The 16,954-nt window shown below is 40.6% G+C and overlaps 8 protein-coding genes and 1 long non-coding RNA gene across 9 annotated transcripts in view; 3 read left to right on the top strand and 6 right to left on the bottom strand.

The window, feature by feature from the left end:
- Positions 1-489: 489 nt before the first annotated feature.
- On the top strand, positions 490-1,777 carry LOC137574098 (uncharacterized). Its single transcript, XR_011031942.1, has 2 exons — positions 490-1,257; positions 1,324-1,777. It is a non-coding gene; the product is annotated as an uncharacterized lncRNA (long non-coding RNA).
- Positions 1,764-2,988, bottom strand: LOC137574095 (formylglycine-generating enzyme). The gene is made up of 2 exons (XM_068286214.1): positions 2,373-2,988; positions 1,764-2,308 (listed from the first exon to the last, which is right to left on the bottom strand). The coding sequence occupies exons 1-2, from the start codon at positions 2,950-2,952 to the stop codon at positions 1,821-1,823; spliced, it is 1,068 nt and encodes a 355-aa protein (XP_068142315.1). The 5' UTR covers positions 2,953-2,988; the 3' UTR covers positions 1,764-1,820.
- A 115-nt stretch (positions 2,989-3,103) lies between these two features.
- On the bottom strand, positions 3,104-3,778 carry Mkp (MAP kinase-specific phosphatase). The gene has a single exon (XM_068286217.1). It carries the CDS (start codon positions 3,776-3,778, stop codon positions 3,128-3,130), a length of 651 nt encoding a protein of 216 aa, XP_068142318.1. The 3' UTR covers positions 3,104-3,127.
- Positions 3,779-3,782: 4 nt separating this feature from the next.
- On the bottom strand, positions 3,783-4,915 carry LOC137574096 (tRNA pseudouridine synthase-like 1). Its single transcript, XM_068286215.1, has 4 exons — positions 4,858-4,915; positions 4,673-4,801; positions 4,297-4,611; positions 3,783-4,233 (listed from the first exon to the last, which is right to left on the bottom strand). Exons 1-4 carry the CDS (start codon positions 4,902-4,904, stop codon positions 3,783-3,785), a joined length of 942 nt encoding a protein of 313 aa, XP_068142316.1. The 5' UTR covers positions 4,905-4,915.
- Positions 4,916-5,033: 118 nt separating this feature from the next.
- Mtch (Mitochondrial carrier homolog 1) lies at positions 5,034-6,670 on the top strand. The gene is made up of 4 exons (XM_068285894.1): positions 5,034-5,554; positions 5,627-5,795; positions 5,858-6,355; positions 6,425-6,670. Exons 1-4 carry the CDS (start codon positions 5,341-5,343, stop codon positions 6,495-6,497), a joined length of 954 nt encoding a protein of 317 aa, XP_068141995.1. The 5' UTR covers positions 5,034-5,340; the 3' UTR covers positions 6,498-6,670.
- A 1,802-nt stretch (positions 6,671-8,472) lies between these two features.
- Positions 8,473-16,954, top strand: part of mwh (multiple wing hairs) — a 30,333-nt gene continuing 21,851 nt past the window's right edge. Inside the window, exons 1-3 of the mRNA XM_068285810.1 lie at positions 8,473-8,609; positions 14,367-14,820; positions 14,884-15,147. Of these exons, the coding sequence (XP_068141911.1) occupies positions 14,447-14,820; positions 14,884-15,147 (638 nt within the window). The 5' untranslated portion in view covers positions 8,473-8,609; positions 14,367-14,446. The remainder of the gene's footprint in view (positions 8,610-14,366; positions 14,821-14,883; positions 15,148-16,954) is intronic.
- LOC137574238 (ester hydrolase C11orf54 homolog) lies at positions 9,715-11,008 on the bottom strand. Its single transcript, XM_068286411.1, has 2 exons — positions 10,878-11,008; positions 9,715-10,777 (listed from the first exon to the last, which is right to left on the bottom strand). Exons 1-2 carry the CDS (start codon positions 10,960-10,962, stop codon positions 9,891-9,893), a joined length of 972 nt encoding a protein of 323 aa, XP_068142512.1. The 5' UTR covers positions 10,963-11,008; the 3' UTR covers positions 9,715-9,890.
- Positions 11,139-13,011, bottom strand: LOC137574239 (ester hydrolase C11orf54 homolog). Its single transcript, XM_068286412.1, has 2 exons — positions 12,548-13,011; positions 11,139-12,066 (listed from the first exon to the last, which is right to left on the bottom strand). The coding sequence occupies exons 1-2, from the start codon at positions 12,630-12,632 to the stop codon at positions 11,183-11,185; spliced, it is 969 nt and encodes a 322-aa protein (XP_068142513.1). The 5' UTR covers positions 12,633-13,011; the 3' UTR covers positions 11,139-11,182.
- On the bottom strand, positions 15,222-15,736 carry LOC137573942 (lysozyme B-like). Its single transcript, XM_068286035.1, has one exon. The coding sequence runs from the start codon at positions 15,719-15,721 to the stop codon at positions 15,296-15,298; it is 426 nt and encodes a 141-aa protein (XP_068142136.1). The 5' UTR covers positions 15,722-15,736; the 3' UTR covers positions 15,222-15,295.

Here is a 16,954-nt window from a genome sequence, read left to right as displayed (position 1 = left end):
AGTTTTAGGATAGCCGTTTACACATCCGAAAGATTTATAAAAGTTTGCGCCACTCGCAACTAATCGATAGATCGTCAAGGGTTGGAAAAGTTTGACCTGGAAAATCCATCGATAGTTGCTTCACTCGATAAATAGCGATAAAAAATAAACATCGATGTTTCTCCACCTCCACCTCTAGTTGCGCTCAGTCCAGAAAAGTTTCGTTCTCTTTTGTTCGATGTTTGACTCAAATGTTCGAGTTCGACGCTTTTGTTCGAGTTTTACTTCGAGGTTGCATGTTCGACTCTATGGTCGGAGTCTGACTCTTTTGCTCGACAGCGTGGTTGGGTCTGACTCTTTTGTTGGATGTTGGATCGAGTTGCAGGTTGGATCGAGCTGCGCCATCAAGTTCGATAGATCGCCATCGAAAAATGTCCATCGATCTATCGCACTTTTTAATTTCCATCGATACTATCGCACTTTTTAATTTTCATCGATACTATCGATGGATCCATGGATTTCCCAGTCCCAGCTCTAGTGGCGCATAAACTTATATATATGTATGTATATGTAATTCAACTTACATTTTTGAAAAATGAGCGGTTTGGAGGTGTGCTGCAAATGTGGGGCTTTTCCAAATAGTATACCCTATTGCTATGGAGGATCAGATTATGATTTTCATTGCTTTTGCTGCGCCAAGCCGCCAAAATTGAAATGCATCCACTGTAATGCATGGCGTGACGTGGAATTGCATGAAAAACATGAATCGTGTATTGGTGATAAGCTGCATGTATTTGTTTATACTCAGCCCTGGCCGCCGTTTCCAGAGACTGGGCTCAGCCCGGAAGTGCGAGCTGGCTTACCAGTTTCATCGCCTATAATATTCCGCCCGCCAGATGAGCTGGTCGAGGCGCAGCAATCAGCTAATGCAACCGATGTCATATCGCTGGTATCTGATCACGAAGATGAAGTTGAAAATAATCCGCCCGATGAAATGTTGGACATTAAAATTAAGCCCAAGCTGCTCTCGTCAGACTATTGGGTAACCGTGAAACAAATCGGCCAGTGGGACAGTTGCCCACGCTGTGGTCTTAAACGCGAACAGCAAAATGGATGGATTGCGCATGCTCAAAAATGTGCCCAAGATCCCAAATACAAGAAGCGCAAATTTTTCATATACATTCATACGAAAGGCTGGTGTGACTATTTGGTCCGGGATTCTAGCTGGAAGAGACACAGCAATCCAGAGACAGGTGTCTGCAAAATATGCCGCTTAGCGTAAGCCAATATATGTAAATAATCGAAACAAGTAAAAAATGTTAATACTTCTAATTCTCTCAACAGACGTCGAGAAGGAAAACCTTTGCCTTATCAGCCAAAGCCACCGCCACGACCGAATGAGGCCAAGTTGGCCCGAATGAGACGAAGCGCTCAGCGGAGGACAAAGCTAAAAAATCAAAATCGCCAGTTGTACGCTGAACCTAATGCAACCGCTAATTTTTAATTCATCAGTATCAGTATACTGAATGAAGCATATTATGCCATGTTTAAGTTGATTAGATTAATTATAATGAATATTCATTTTGTCATTCCAATAATACTGTATCCTTAAGGTGGTCCATGAATTTCAATCACTCAATCTGAAAGCCAATTACAAATGTTGTAATTCCATTGAATTTTTTTTTTTTTTTCTGTTTTCTGTTCGGCATTTCACGAAATTTATGTTGTCTATTGATATGATATTGTTGATCGGTGCAAGTGCCATAAAATTTAAACAAATTAAAGAATTATAACAATATGTACTATGTACACTCATTTATTAGTTGTCTAAGCATAACATTTCATGCCACAGCATCCTTGGCACATCGAAAACCCAAATTACCCGCTGAACTATCCTCAGTATTTTGGGATCGTGCGGCACAACGATAGCGATAGCAATAGGATTTGTGACACAGATACGAGCCACCTTTTTTCACTCTATTTGGAGCGTCGCTTACATCATTTGTTTGCCACAAATCCGATGTCCATTCCCAGACATTACCCACAATATTGTACAGATCATATTCGTTTTGCCGGAATTCATTTACCGGGCAGGTGTATTCATAGCCGTCGTCGGCTGTGTTCCCATCGGGAAAATGTCCCTGCCAAATGTTTAGCCAATGCTGATCTCTTGGCATTAGTTTGTTGCCCCATGGGAAGAGTTTACGCTTTTTGCCACCACGGCAGGCAGCCTCCCATTCAGCTTCGGTGGGCAAACGTTTGCCTGCCCAAGTACAGAAGGCAACAGCATCACGCCAAGAGACATGTACTACAGGATGGTCCTCCAGACCTGAAACACATAAAAGGAATTCCTATTTATGTGATTCCAATACAAGAAATTCATGTTACCTTACCGTCCAAGTTGCTATTGACACCATTCGGAGTTCGCCAAGTTACACCTTTGACCTTATACCACCAGATGGCACTGGCTACACGGAAATCTTCTAGATTTTTTTGCTCTGCCGGACTAAGTAAAGTCTTGAAGAGAAAACTATCGCCAAATCGTTCAGCCTCAGTTACATAGTTGGTGGCCAATACGAAATCCTTGAATTTCCTATTGGAAACCTCGTATTTATCCAGGTAGAAATTCTTTAGATCAAAACGAACCTCAGGTGCTTCACGATCGGCTTGGAAATGGGGTTGATCGGTGCCAATAAGAATACTGCCACCTGGTATTAGAGACATATCTGGATAATCATCGGACTCCTTTAGCTCCTGCTTCTCATCCTCATCTTCTGCATAGTAATCTCTATAATATTTGTTTTTGGTTCGTGCCTGTTGCTGACACACTTGTTCCTGCTCTGATTCCAAAGACAAAGAGCTGGAACTTTGACTATCCCTGTCCAGTTTGTTGCAGCCACAGTCGGCATTGCCGCCTCCACAGGAAACAAAGACGACCAACACATACAAGACAGGATTAAATGAAGCCCTCATTGCGTTTCTTGGGCTTACAGTTTACAGGTGGCGGTGGCTAGGAGAGATTGGCTCGATAACAGGAACTTAACATTCAATCGAAGTGGCAACCCAACCAGAGGCAGTTTGGCAACGTTCCTATTCAAAACTTGGCGGCATCAGCAAAAAAAAGTTTTAATACATTTTTTTTTATTGCTTATACGTGTTTGCTACTAACAGCTTTTTGTCTATTATTATATTTCTTTAATTGCTGCATGAATCCCGCATTGGGCTGAATGCAAGGTCTCCAGGACTTGACTAGATTGTAGGCGTCATCGAAACTCATATCCCGTTGTTTCATCAAATAACCAATCACAATGGACGCTGAACGAGATACACCAGCGTTGCAATGTACCAGAACACGACCGCACCCACTTTGGCGGGCATCCTCAATAAATTGAATGGACACGGGCAGAATATAATTGATTATATCGGTTTCTGGCAAATCCAGGCATGGTAAGTATTTGGATTTTATCGTCAAGTTCGAAGGCAATTCAATGGTGGGAGATTCTATGCCAATACTTAAGATGTGGGTCAATTTATATTTGAATATATTCTCCAAATTGACCGCATCCTGGGAGCCCAAGTAGAGGAAGTCACTTAAAATACAAGCGGGAATCGTATCCGGTTTAGTATCTATTACAAAACCATATTGACGGGCCTCCAATTGTTCTTTTTCTTGCTGATGCTCTCCGTTGCCCAATGATTGTCGTCGTTCTATGTATCTCGTTCCGGTGGGTGTGGTAACTACAGTGGTGGTGGGCCTCAGATTAGCCAGCCGTTTTTGCAGCTCATACAGCAAAATCATTGTTTTAAGAACTCTGATCCTGTGGGGGATCTCGATCTTTATAATGTACTTGACACAAATAAAGGCCACAGGCTGGAGCTAAAAGTATACGCGGTTCCCACGAATTCTTGGACGGGATTGTCAGCATTTGATAGATACACTTCTCATCAATCTTCCCGGTGCCCAAAGCCAATAGTGTGCCCACAATTCTTCGTACTTGCTTGTAGAGAAACGACTTGGCCTTAATTTCAATCTCCCAATGGTCGTATGTTTCATTGGCCAATTTGGCATGGGCGTTTAGAGCAAGTGAATGACCCGGACGGATGTTAATCTCATCAATTTTACGCACTGTAAACATGGGATGATCACGACTGGGACCCTTTTGACGGCTAACACTCATGAAGGTGCGAAAATCATGGATTCCAAGGAAAAGACGTGCAGCCGAACGCAACCGTTCAATGTCAAAAGAAGCGGCTCTGTGGGAATACAAATATTAATGCATTTGCTTAATCATTTACCGGCCGCCAATATATACTTACTGCAAAAAGTAGCAGCGATCCAGCTCCTCGACGGGTATAAATGCTTCGTAACCTCTATTCTTTAGCTTTCCATCGTCCACGGGTGAATTGCGGGCCACGGCAAAACGGTATAGATAGGTTCTTCCTATTGCGTGATAGCGACAATGGAACGAATCCGGCACCAGTTCAGTGCTTAGCACACGTATGGGCAATCTCTGTTTATCAAGAGTGCGGTTCAGTACCCCAGTTAATGTGGTTAGCGCATAGGGCTGACCATCATAACGTTCCAAATCCACATGTACGGTTGAGTGGAGGGCATGTACACCAGCGTCTGTGCTAGAATGCAGAAGTATTAGTTTTGGATCAGGGACAGTAGAAGTCAGAAGGTATTTCTTACCGACTAGACAGCACCGTCTGAATCTCGTTGGTGGGTCGGAAAACTCTTAAAGCCAGTTCCAGACACCCTTGCACAGAGTTTGTGTCCAGGCGCGGTTGGTCCAATTTGTTTACCGTCTTTTGAATGCCACTAGAAATATTTTGTTTGAAAACTGTTTTTAATTTTACTACTTATGCATTTCTTACCGAAACGTCGTGCCGATATACGAAATGTTTAGTAAATATCTATGCATGTCTACCACCCACCCCCGCAAAGTAGAAAGAGAGAGAATCGATAGTATTTAAACATCGCCAGTGTTGAGTAGGCTGTAAGTTTAAAATGAAAACAAGTTACCTATTTTCCTTATGTCAAAAAGTTAATTTGTTGTTTTTTTTAACCTTTTCCGCTTGACACCAGAAATACGGTTCAAAGTTTTGTTAAAAGAGAGTTAAAATTAAAATTTTCATGTTCTAACTGGAGTATCGATACTGATATTTGCGCCACCCCAGAAAGACAAGCTATCGATAAGTATCAATACGCTGTGCCGACCATCCAAAGAAATTAGTTTTGTAATCCTCGTAAAATCCGTGCCCCTGCAAAGTTCCACCGGTTTATAAAGTGATTTGAACAAGTCGATAAGCTATATTTTGAAGGCAACGTTTAAGGCCTAAATAGAAAAAAGCACAATCATGTCGGGTTTTCCAGATGCGACCAGAAACAGCGACGAAACTCAGGTGAATGCATGGATAAAATTTGGTCTGCGGCTAGGTGTAAGTGCAGCACTGCATCCATTCGAATATTCGAAGGCATTAATACAATTGGGCTATGAGCCAATATCTGCACGACCAGGAAGATCGTTGTTTGGCAGACCCATCATGATACTGCCAAACATCTTTCAGTACGGTAGGCGCCAAGGGCAAAGATCACTCAAGGATTATCTATAGAAATTATTTACATGTAACATTATCGTTTCAGCTGGGCACATTAGGAAAATTGATGGCTTTTATGGTTGCTATCGGGGATTGGCTCCAAAACTCGTTGGTTCGGTATTGAGCATGGTGGTTAGTGAGCGGGTGACGCAAGAACTGGGCCTAAATCCGCCTGAAGAGATTAAAGATGAATCGGATTTGACAGAGGAAGAAGTGTAAGTTTTGTAGTGTTTTACAAAAATGGCAATTAATTAAATTTTATGTTTTCCCATGGCAGTTATATCCAGTTTAAGGCAACACTTAAGCGGGATATTGTGTTGACGGTGAGCGGAATTGTTGCCGCCCATCCTTTCCATGTGATTTCGGTGCGCATGATGGCCCAATTTGTGGGACGAGAGACGTTGTATACCTCAATAACCAGCTCTATTGCCGAAATTTGGCGAACCGAAGGCATTTTGGGCTTCTTTGCCGGCATTGTGCCCAAATTGCTGTGCGATGTCGCCTGTCTGGTTCTAAGCAGTACAACTGTTTATATGCTTAATAAATATTTGATTAAGGACAAGCTAGCCAGGCAATACAATGCCGAATTCACCCGATTTGCATTCTCCAGTTTGCTATATTCCCTTCAAGTGGTGTCCACCTGTTCGGTGGTTAGTGGATCACGTCTAATGGCCGGACAGCCACCAATTATGCCTGTATATGAGAATTGGGTTGATTGCTGGAATGATTTACAATCCCGCAGTGAACTCAAGAGAGGTAGCTCTCTTTTCTGGCGGTAAGTACTAAAAAATCTACTATATATGTAGTTTTATCACTTTTTCTAATTCTAACTCAAAAATTACAGCTCTCAAGTCATGCCAACTGCTTCGATAGCCACCGGCTTTGTTCCTTTACCCAAATTGGCTCGTTACCAATAAATAAATAAATACTGATATAATTTTACTTTCAAGATGAATACGACCAGGCTGTGGCTATCACTTCAACTGTCCACTGCATTTGAACCTTAGACATAAAACTGCATTTTTGTTTCTTTTATTGCCTCGACAATAGAATACTGCGTTTCTGTTAATACAATGTCCAAGTATACATACATATATATACTTAATTCAATTTTTATCATAATGCGCGTGTAAATTTTGAAGTGAAGTGTGTGGCTTATCCTAATTGTGTGGTTTTATCGAGCAATCCTTATTTATTTTGAATACCTTCTTTCACTCCCTAAATTGTCGGAAATTTCCTATTTATTCTTTAGTGGCATTTAATGCAATATCCAAAGAAATTGATAGTCAGTCACTCTATGAAACTTTTGCTTAGTTTACTCTTTATATTTGTTTGTTGCTGTTTAACTGCGAAAATTCAAATTAATAAATGAAATTGCCTCAATTCTTTTCTATATGGCCTTACAATTGGAACAAATAAATGATAAAGAAGATTAAGTTGCAAAGAAATAATTTTGTGTTATTTTGGCGAAAATTAGAGTTAGTAACTAAAAACTGAAGCCTCCGTTTTTGATAAACTCGTAAGAATTTATAGATCTACTATTTGTACAATCAATCTTTTATGTGAAGAGTCTTCTACCCCAAAAAATCAAGACATAACTTAGTACTTACTATATAGGCCAATGGATACAGTCTTTGTTTCATTGTCTCATATCTGTCAATAATATATCCATTAACGATTAAGGCTTATTAATACATATATATGTATCAGATATCAGTAGAATAGGATAAATGAATATCATTCTAATTACATTCATATATCGTCTATATATCCTCATTTCACACTAATGTGAGTGAGATGGTATGATTGCATTTTCATCAAGCAAAAAATAGGAATTTTTCAATTAATGATTATAATCATGCAGCATAGAAAAAGTTCAACTTTGTTTTCCTGTACATATATACATATAGTTGATTTCTTATTCTATTTCGAATGTGTTCTATATAGGAATTAGGATATGTATGTCAATGACTTTTGAGATATCGTTAGAGATATCAGCTTGTGGCTAAAACTTGTTGGAAAGAGCCTTTCTATCTCTTTATCATGTGAATGTGGATCTATAAAAATACAATTCACATTATTTAATAAAAACAAAACAAAAAAAAAAAAGTTGCATAATAACAATTTTAATGAATGCGCCACCTAGCCTTTGTAATTGTGTGTGTGTGTGTGTGTGAGTGTCTGTCGGTGTGTGGTTCATTGAACGTTTTGATGGTGGAAGGCAGTAGCCAAAGAGCCAGAGACTTGCAAACCCAAGCCTTTAGGCCACAAAACAGGAGACCAATCATTTTGCACTTGTTTCTTGGATAATTTAAATGGACTAAAATGTGTAGCAGCCAGCCAGCCAGCCAATAGATATAGCCTTGGCAATGGAAAAGCTTGCAAACTTGTTTTCATTTACATTGTACAAGTAGATATATATTTAGTTAGTTTATGGGTAAGTGGAGGGTAGGCTAGTTGTATGCGGTTTTAGTTTGGTTTCGTTTAGTTGCGGTTGGTGGGGAGGGGGCATCAACATAATTATAGTGATTTCATTCCCGTCTCATAAACTTGTCAAATTTGCTATGTAAGCTGGCCATATCAACAAATGTGTCCAATTTAAGATAAAACGACAATTTCAATTAAAAACAAAAAAACCGGGTAAGTTAACCCCCCCTCCCCATACCCCACCCACTCACTTGCAAACTATCCACACTCACACACATTTCACTTGATCTTCCCATAATATAATGTGTCGACGCCGCCGCTGAAGCCGCAGCCGCAGCCGTTTTAGATGTGGAGTCCAGCGTGGTAACTTCATTCAGTCTGCAACTCGCGCTTCCATCGAGCAGACGCGTCTTTAAAATACAAGAAAAAAAAGAAGTAGAAAAGAAACAGAGGCTCAGTCTCGCAGTCTGGCAGTGTTTAGTTACAGTCGGCGGTGGCAGTGAAAAGCAACCGCAAGCCAAGTAGACCTAGTCGAGGTCCACCCGAGTCCAACGCAGAGCCGCAGCAGCCACTTTAACTTTAGCTAATAAAAAGTGCTAATGGTGTGTTTAAAAATATGAATAATAATGTATAAGCCGCAGCAGCAGGAGCAACAACAACAACAATCACAACTGTTAAAGCAACAAAAACAGAGGAAGACAACAACAACAATAACAACATAAAAAAAAACGACGACGACGATTTTCTTGGGTTTTCTTATGATGGTTGTTGTTGTTGTTTTGTATTTTTTTGTTGTTTTGTTTTTTGTCGTTGCTGTTGTATTCGTGGGACGATGAAGAAGAAATCGCATTTGCATTTCTCTCACTGGAAGATTAAATTGGATCAATCGATTGGATGCCTTTACATTTGTGATGTATCTCTCCCACTCCCTCTCTCTCTCTCTCTCTCTGTCTGTCTTCGCTTTGATTTCCAGTGCCACTTTCTGAAAAAGATTTTACCTTAAACTCGCATTTGAATAATAAATAGTTGAAATGCAAATATTAGAAAACCGTTAAGAGCCATCAGATAGGAAAAGAGAGAGAGATGGATAAAGGGAGAGTTGACAAATTTTGTGTTTACATATTCTATACCGGAATATATCTTTATCTATTATTTTATTTGATTTATTTAAATATCTTTCTATGGCAAATTTTGAATTGCAATTTGTAACTGTCACAATGTGTGTGTGTGTGAGTGATTGAGTTTCTGTGTGTGTGTGTGTGTGTCTATGTTTGTTTTTTTCTTTGTGGTTGTTTTTTTGGGGGAGAGAGAAATCCAAGTTAATAGCCAAAGCTGGAGAGCTCCAGCCTCTACTCAGCTTGAATCAAAGTTATTAAATAATTAATGGCCAGCCGTGCAAAAACAAAAAAAAAAAACCACATCCAAACATATGTACATACATAGTAGCAAAAACAGTGTGGAAGGAGAGGGAGGGAGAGGGGAATAACATGATTTGGCCTGGCATGTTTGGAGCATTATTTACGGCCTGCTTAGCTTCGTGTCTCTCATTAGGCCAAGCATGAAATGCAACATAAAAATCACCTGGGAGAAGAACTCTCCCCTCCGACTCCCTCACCAAAAACCACCTCAAAGGCACCTGCTTTAGATTTAATACGTTTGCCTGATTGATTTGCATGGCAAAGACAAGCCAAGAAGACACATGAGATGTTTAAAAGAAGAAAGTTGTTATTTCTTTTTGGCAATTACATAAAACCCCATCCGTTGCCTTGAGCATTTTGAAATTCTGCTAATCACTTAACTTAACAGTTTCCATTATGGTATACTTATGTCTTTTAGTTAAACTCATTAATATTTATGATGGAGCTGGAGATCTAATCTAATCTCTAAGCACTTGGTCTGTCACCAAGATGTGGGGGTTTATCCACACGAACAATGCGCTCACCCACATTCAAATAGGCCTCATATTCCACAATATCGGGCGTGGTATCATAGTGATAATGACCTCCCCAGTTGCTGAAGGAGAACGAATGGAAATGCTGTAGACGCAAGTCCAAGCCATAGTCTTTGGTTACCAGAGTACCAACAGCATTCAATTGAGCTGGCATCTCATAGAATTTAAGCCATTGCTTCACCTGTTCAGGTGTGGTAATCGGTGTCTTGCTAAAGTCACGCATCACATGCTGATGGACCAATCCCGTTTTGACCAGAAATAGGCCACCCAAACCAATAATCCGTTCATTGCCATAGTGCTCCTCCAGGCCCTGGCGTATGGCGTCGATAAAGTTCTTTTCACCCGTACGACACTTGGCTTTGATATGGAGCACATCGCCGGGCAGACCTTGGCTAAGGAACAGATTCATCATGAGGGCACAACGTGGCTCTTCGTTTGGTATCTTCTCCAATACACATTCCTCTTGATCGCCCCTCACCGTTGCCGTATAGCTACCATTGGTTAGGATATCCTCTTCACTTACAGACAGATTGTAGATACCCTCACAATTGGAGCTGCGTATGGGCCAGGGTCCGGCCCCTGCACCAATGGCAAAGATTTTCCCAGGTCCTTGTATCTTGCGTGTAATCTCGGGAACATTATAAAGTTTCTCTCGATTAACAAGTGGACGTAGAAATGGTGGACCTCCAGCCTCTAGTAAAGTGGGTCGTCCACCGAGACCGCTTTCAACTAGACCAAATGGAGGTAATTTCAAATCCGGACAAGCCCCCACATTCACCTCAACTGTGGCAAAATTTTGGCCAAGAGCACCCTGTATTACTTTTAACGAGAGGGAGAGAGAGAGAGAGAGAGCGAGAGAGGGAGATCAATGAGATATGATAGCTTATCTCTTGACAGCTTTTAAGCTCTCAATGCTCACCGCTCTGTAATTCAGTCAATGGAGGCACATGCAATGGCTTCTCTTCAAAGACTAGACCATTGGTCTCCAATTGTTGGGAGCTCATTTCGGGACTATAAATACCCACTTAAAATGTCGCACCACAGCTGGTGGTGGTAGAAATTTGACTGATCGACCACCCTAAATAGTTTCAAGCTTTTATAGACATTGTCTATTAAGGGTGTCCATACATACATAGATAAGATATCAAAAACCAAAACCCAAATCAAAACCATGTCAAAGTGTTTTCAAAAAAATGTATTTATACTCTATGTATTATATATGTTCTAATCTCTACCCACTTTATGTGTGGCCACAGGCTTGTCCACACGCACAACCCGTTCGGCCACATTCAAATAGGCCTCATATTCCACAATATCGGGCGTGGTGTCATAATGATAATGACCACCCCAATTGCTGAAGGAGAACGAATGGAAATGCTGGAGTCGCAAGTCCAAATCATGTTCCTTGGTCACCAGAGTGCCCACAGCATTTAGTTGAGCTGGCATCTCGTAGAATTTCAGCCACTCATTCACCTCCTCATCGCTGTGGATGGGCGTCTTGCTAAAGTCACGCATCACATGCTGATGTGCAGCCCCCTTTTTGATTAGGAAAATGCCACCCAGGCCAACGACCTTGTCACCATAGTGATCCTCCAGACCCTTGCGTATGCATTCCACGAAATTCTGTTCACCCGTACGCTGTTTCGCTGAAATCTTCAGCACTTGTCCTGGCTGACCCTGGCTGACAAAGAGATTCAAGAGTAGGGCGCAACGTGGCTCCGTGTGCGGAATCTTCTCCAGCACACACACTTCCTCCTCTCCTCTGACAGTAGCCGTATAACTGCCATTATTCAGCTCATCCTTCTCATTCACCGACAAATTGAAGATGCCCTCACAGTTGGAGTGGCGTATGGGCCAGGGTCCGGCTCCGGCACCAACAGCGAATACCTTGCCAGGTCCTTGAATCTGACGCACCATCTCCTTGACATTGTACAACTTATCCCGCTGCACAAGAGGTAATAGATATGGTGGACCACCAGCTTCCAAGAGTGTAGGCTTGCCACCCAAACCACTTTCCACCAGACCAAAGCGTGAATCCTTTAAATCCGGACAAGCAGTCACATTTACCTCAACTGTGGCAAAGTTCTGACTCAAAGCACCCTGTATGACTGCAAATTAAAGAGACATAGAGAGAGAATCAGAGAATGAAATCTACATAAACTTAATCTTGCCTTCCATCTAAATCAGGAGCGGATTAAGGTGTAAATTTGGCAGCCTTTTTGTGGAATTCTGAATTTTAATTAATCTGGAAAGGAAAAGTTTGGTAATTCAGCGCCCCCAAACCCCCCACACTGAATCCGCCACCGATTTAGACAACTAAAAATACTCTCAAACACTTAATGGGGTAGGGGAAAAGCTTCCAGTGCTCTCGATCATATGTTTCGTTTGCTTAGAATAAAAACAGAGAGCCAAAAAAAAAAAAAAAGAAAACCAAAAAAAAACCGGCTAGCTTTATGGGAAACAGAGCTCTTGAAGGTCATTTGGCCCGCTCGCAACTTGTATCTATGTGTGTGTGTGTGTGTGTGTGTGGAGTGCCTCCAAATAATAATAATAATAATAACAATAAGTAGTAGTAGAAAAAATACTCACCATTTTGTAGCTCCGACAATGGGGGCACATGCAGAGGCTTCTCCTCGAAACGTAGATCGAGGGTTTTTAATTGAGTTTGGCTCATTTTTTTTCTTTTGGATGTCCTAGTTTATTGTTTATGTTAAAGAAGAATGCTTCTCCCTCTCTCTCTCTCTCTCTTTCTCTCTGTCTATCTCTCAGGCCGTTGAGGATCTCTGTGGTAGTGGGTAAACCGTTCACACGATCGTTGCAAACGCGACTGTTTAACAATTCCAGCAGCTTGCTTGCTTTTCAACTTGAATTTGTCCTATAGTTAACATTGGTTGTGTTTTTTTTTTTTTTTTTTTTTTTAATTTGCTGCTCTTCTGTAATACAGGGTGTCTGTTCTGCGGTCCGATCTACACAAGGTGATAAGATAAACTTCTATAAACGCAGTAGCCAACTAACTACTCCACAACATAATATTTGGGTTTAATTAGAGGTCGAGGGATGTTTTTTGTTTTTTTTGGTCACACACGCCAAATGCACATGCCCAGATCACAGTAGTAACTGCCTAAGATAAACGATTAACTGAGTGGAGACTAATTTATCATTCACTTACCTACCTTACCTTGATTTCGATTTTGGGTTTATTCCATTTCGGTTTATTTGTTTTTTTTTTTTTTTTTGAAAAAACTTTCCACTTCTTTTATGGTCACTTTCACTGAATGGGAAAGGTTCTCTACAAACTGGTTAGTGTACTATATTAGTCGTTTTTTTATGGATCCCTAAAATTTACATATGAAAATTGTATGCTTAGGTCTGAAAAGGTGTTTTTTTTTTTTTTAGTTGTTTAAACTGGTAAACGCTACCTAAAAAGAACTTTAAATTTAAGCCTTTGTTAACTAGATTTATAGATCAAAGATAGTTTATGATATGAAAAGGAAATTTCATAGGTAGCTCTTACTGTTTCTTTTGTTATTGTTGGGTGTGGAACTCTCTTGAACCACAATAGTATGTGGTCGACCACAGCTAAATTTCTGTTCAGAATGATAAGGTTCGTGTATTGTCATTTAGCGGTCACGTTTGACTACGTCAAACAGTGTGCCAAGACTAAGTTGCTTCCAACAGATAAGACGAGAAGTGAAAAGTGGCCTCTATGCCTCTCATTTGCTACTAGCACCTAGAAAATACAAATCTGCGTAGGGCGCTAATTTGATGGATGGCTATAGATGGGATGGGATAGTGAATGGAGCGGGGGGCTTATCAGCAAATATGTAGAAGCAATTGGACTAGAGCCGGGCATGATTTGGCCTGGATTCCTGTATAAGAGGCACGTTTTGATGGCAGTCTTGTACAAACTGGTCCATGCAATCCATCATAGTTTCAATAGGATAGTTTATCATAATTACCCACAGGCTACGTACAGTGGATACCGGGCAGAAGAGCACTCACTCACACACACACACACCCAAACAGACATAAAAAACAAGAAGGAGCCACAACTATCACCACCGTCATCCTCATCCTCATCCTCATCATCATCACAATCACCATCTATGTACATATGTATGTACTGCCTAGTCAAACATCAAGCACCAGCATTTTGTTCTTTCGATGGCCTCGATTCTCAATTCTCAATTCTTAACTCGCTGCTGCTGACCCAATTCTTCACTTCACTTTTTCGCTTCTTAACTTGGCTTAGTTGAGGCTTGTGGTACGTGGGGGAACTTGGGAACTGGTTAGGATGTGTGTCAGTTATTGATGTGGGTTTTTTAGCTTTGTGCTTGTGTTGTTGTTGTATTTTGAAAGAAAATACCATGATTCTAAACATGTGTTGTCCATGTCCATGTCACATTAGGCCATGCATGACAGGCGCCGATCACTAACTGCCGCAACAACAACAACGAAATCCACAACAACGACAACAAACGCAGTGTAATGGGCAATCGCATCGGTGGAGTTGGCACTGGAGCTGGAGCCGGAGTCGGAAACGAAGGTGAACCCTCATCTCAGTTCAATACCCGCAGACGTTATCAGCAGCATAAGCGAGAATTTCGCCTGGAGGATGAATATCGTTCGAAAACCTTACCAGCACGACATCCGCATCATCAAGAACATCATCATCAAACTGCATCTCATGGGGCTCAATCGAGATTGGGATCAAGCAGCTATCTGGGCGGCGGTGGAGGTGGTGGATCTGCATCAAATGCAACACCAAATAGCGGTGAGACATCTAGGGTCTTGTTTCTGCTCTACTTAATTCATCGCACCTGGAACGTGGTCATGGACACAATGGACACACGCACCAAGAGGTTCGTAGTACCCACATAAGCATTAAAAATTCCATAACTTATGCAATTTCCCCTCCCCGACAGTCGGACTGCCCGCACTGCTAGCACACCAAAAGAGGTGCCCGTGGAATTACAGCTCCATAGGCCACAGCCAGATGAGGAAGCATCGATTGGCATGACCACCACCGATTTGGATGCTTCTTCATATTGTTCGCAATATTCCTGCTGCAGCTGCAGCTATTGCGAACGGGACACCGCTGGAGGCACCCATACAAATGTGTATAGCTCCATAGCAGATGACTATTCCATGGACTCCATTTACAATGGGGGCAAGTCTGTGGCAGGCAGGTGAGTGTCAATGCTTAAGCTTGAACTTGAAAGCTCTAAATTAACTTGTAAGCAAAAAAAACTGTTGCATACTCTGGGGCTGTGTTCAAAAATTAAACTCGACAAACAATTTTTATTTCAAAATGCTCGTTTAATCAAAATCATCAACTTAGAAGCAATCATCAATGGATGGCAACCATCCGTTGCAGTAGTGCCAGGTGGACCAAGCGGACCATCCTTGCTGGCTAAGGACCTTCTGCGCACAACGAACCGAGTTGGTAATGTCATCGGACAGAAGGGCATTGCAGCTCAGGCCACACTCGTTGTAGGAGAAGCGACCACTGGGAGGAGCGCACCAGTAGTAGTCATTGATCTGGAAGATACCATAGTCATTGGAGCCATTGTAGTTCTCAGGGCCGACGACGCCAGTGCGGTAGGAGCTCTCGTGCTCGGCAATGCAAGTCCATTTGTCCAACTGATCGCGGGGCACACCCAAATCGGACATCTCGCGGGCCAAGGAGCAACGGTCCATGGTGCGACCCAGAGCAGGAACGGCAATGGCAGCCAAAACAGCCAAAACGATGAAAGCCTTCATTGTGATTTTTCGATACTCGGAAGTAACTGATGTCGAATGGACAGATTCGTCGAGTTTTTATAGGTGAAAATTATCTCTTTTGACGGCTTATCTTCAAGTATTTTTACATAGTAATCAAGAAAAGTGAAAATTTCGGCAAATATCGATTAGAAAAATCCCCCATAAAACAATCCAAGTGAGAGACAGATTATTTGGTAGTAATTTTATCTTAGACATTTTTCATGGCTCTGCCATCAGTTATGTAATTTTACTTTATTTGAAACCAAGTCTAGTTAGTTTGGACCTATAAATTAAAAATAGTTTCGATCCCATATGGCAGAAATTAATTTTGATTTACCAATTTCATTCTTCTTGGAAATATTTTCATATACTTAGGGACTTAGTTGACTTATCTTGACTAAATTTCTCATTGCAATTAATGATTAAAGCAAAATATTGAGAATTTCTAAGTGTTTTAAATGTTTAAAAACTTTTTAAAAACTAAAACTTATTTGACGATTAGTTCCATTGAAGTTATACAGGTTAGTTGTTTGATTTGTAAGAAAGACAAAACATAAAAATAGAAACCTAAACGAACAGGGATTAACCACACTATTTAATTATTTTTGTTTCATATTCTTAAATCAAATTCATGTTAAATTTTCTGAACGCAGTGTAAAGGAACATTTGTTCAATTAATCTGATTCGGAATTATTCTGTCGTTATTCTCCACAAGATAATGGATTCGACAGATTGACTTAAAACATTTTTAATAGGGATAGATTGTTAAGTCCTAATGTTGTCTTGAATTTCAAAAATATCTTTATGTTATTAAACAAGTTTTCATTTCCAAGTGTCCAAGATAAACTTCTATAAAAGGGCAATTATCTAAAATTTAGATTCTAAATCATCCAAGATAATAAAAATATTTCAATTCCTAGATAACTTCCTATTTAAACATATTTATAACTATAATATCATATCGGATTATGAACTAAGAAAAACGTAAGAACATCCCAAAAGTATCCTTATAGAATTTATTCTGTTCTTAAAATACTCAAGTTAATCTTTTGGCTATAGACATTTTGAAATGCAAATTGCAATGCCAATGGCAATTTCAATTTAGTTTAGTTTAGCTGTGGAGTAATTTTTGATAGCCCCAAAGAAAAACTTCGAAATCCCTGAAAAGCTAGTCAACCTTTTGGCATGATGATAAGGTCTTTGGGAAACGTTTTGTTTTAAACAGGAGTTAAC

The sequence above is a fragment of the Drosophila tropicalis genome, unplaced genomic scaffold (genome assembly GCF_018151085.1).
Source record: "Drosophila tropicalis isolate 14030-0801.00 unplaced genomic scaffold, ASM1815108v1 contig_443, whole genome shotgun sequence".
Classification (NCBI taxonomy): Eukaryota; Metazoa; Arthropoda; class Insecta; order Diptera; family Drosophilidae; genus Drosophila; species Drosophila tropicalis.
This window is presented reverse-complemented; position numbering and strand designations above follow the sequence as displayed.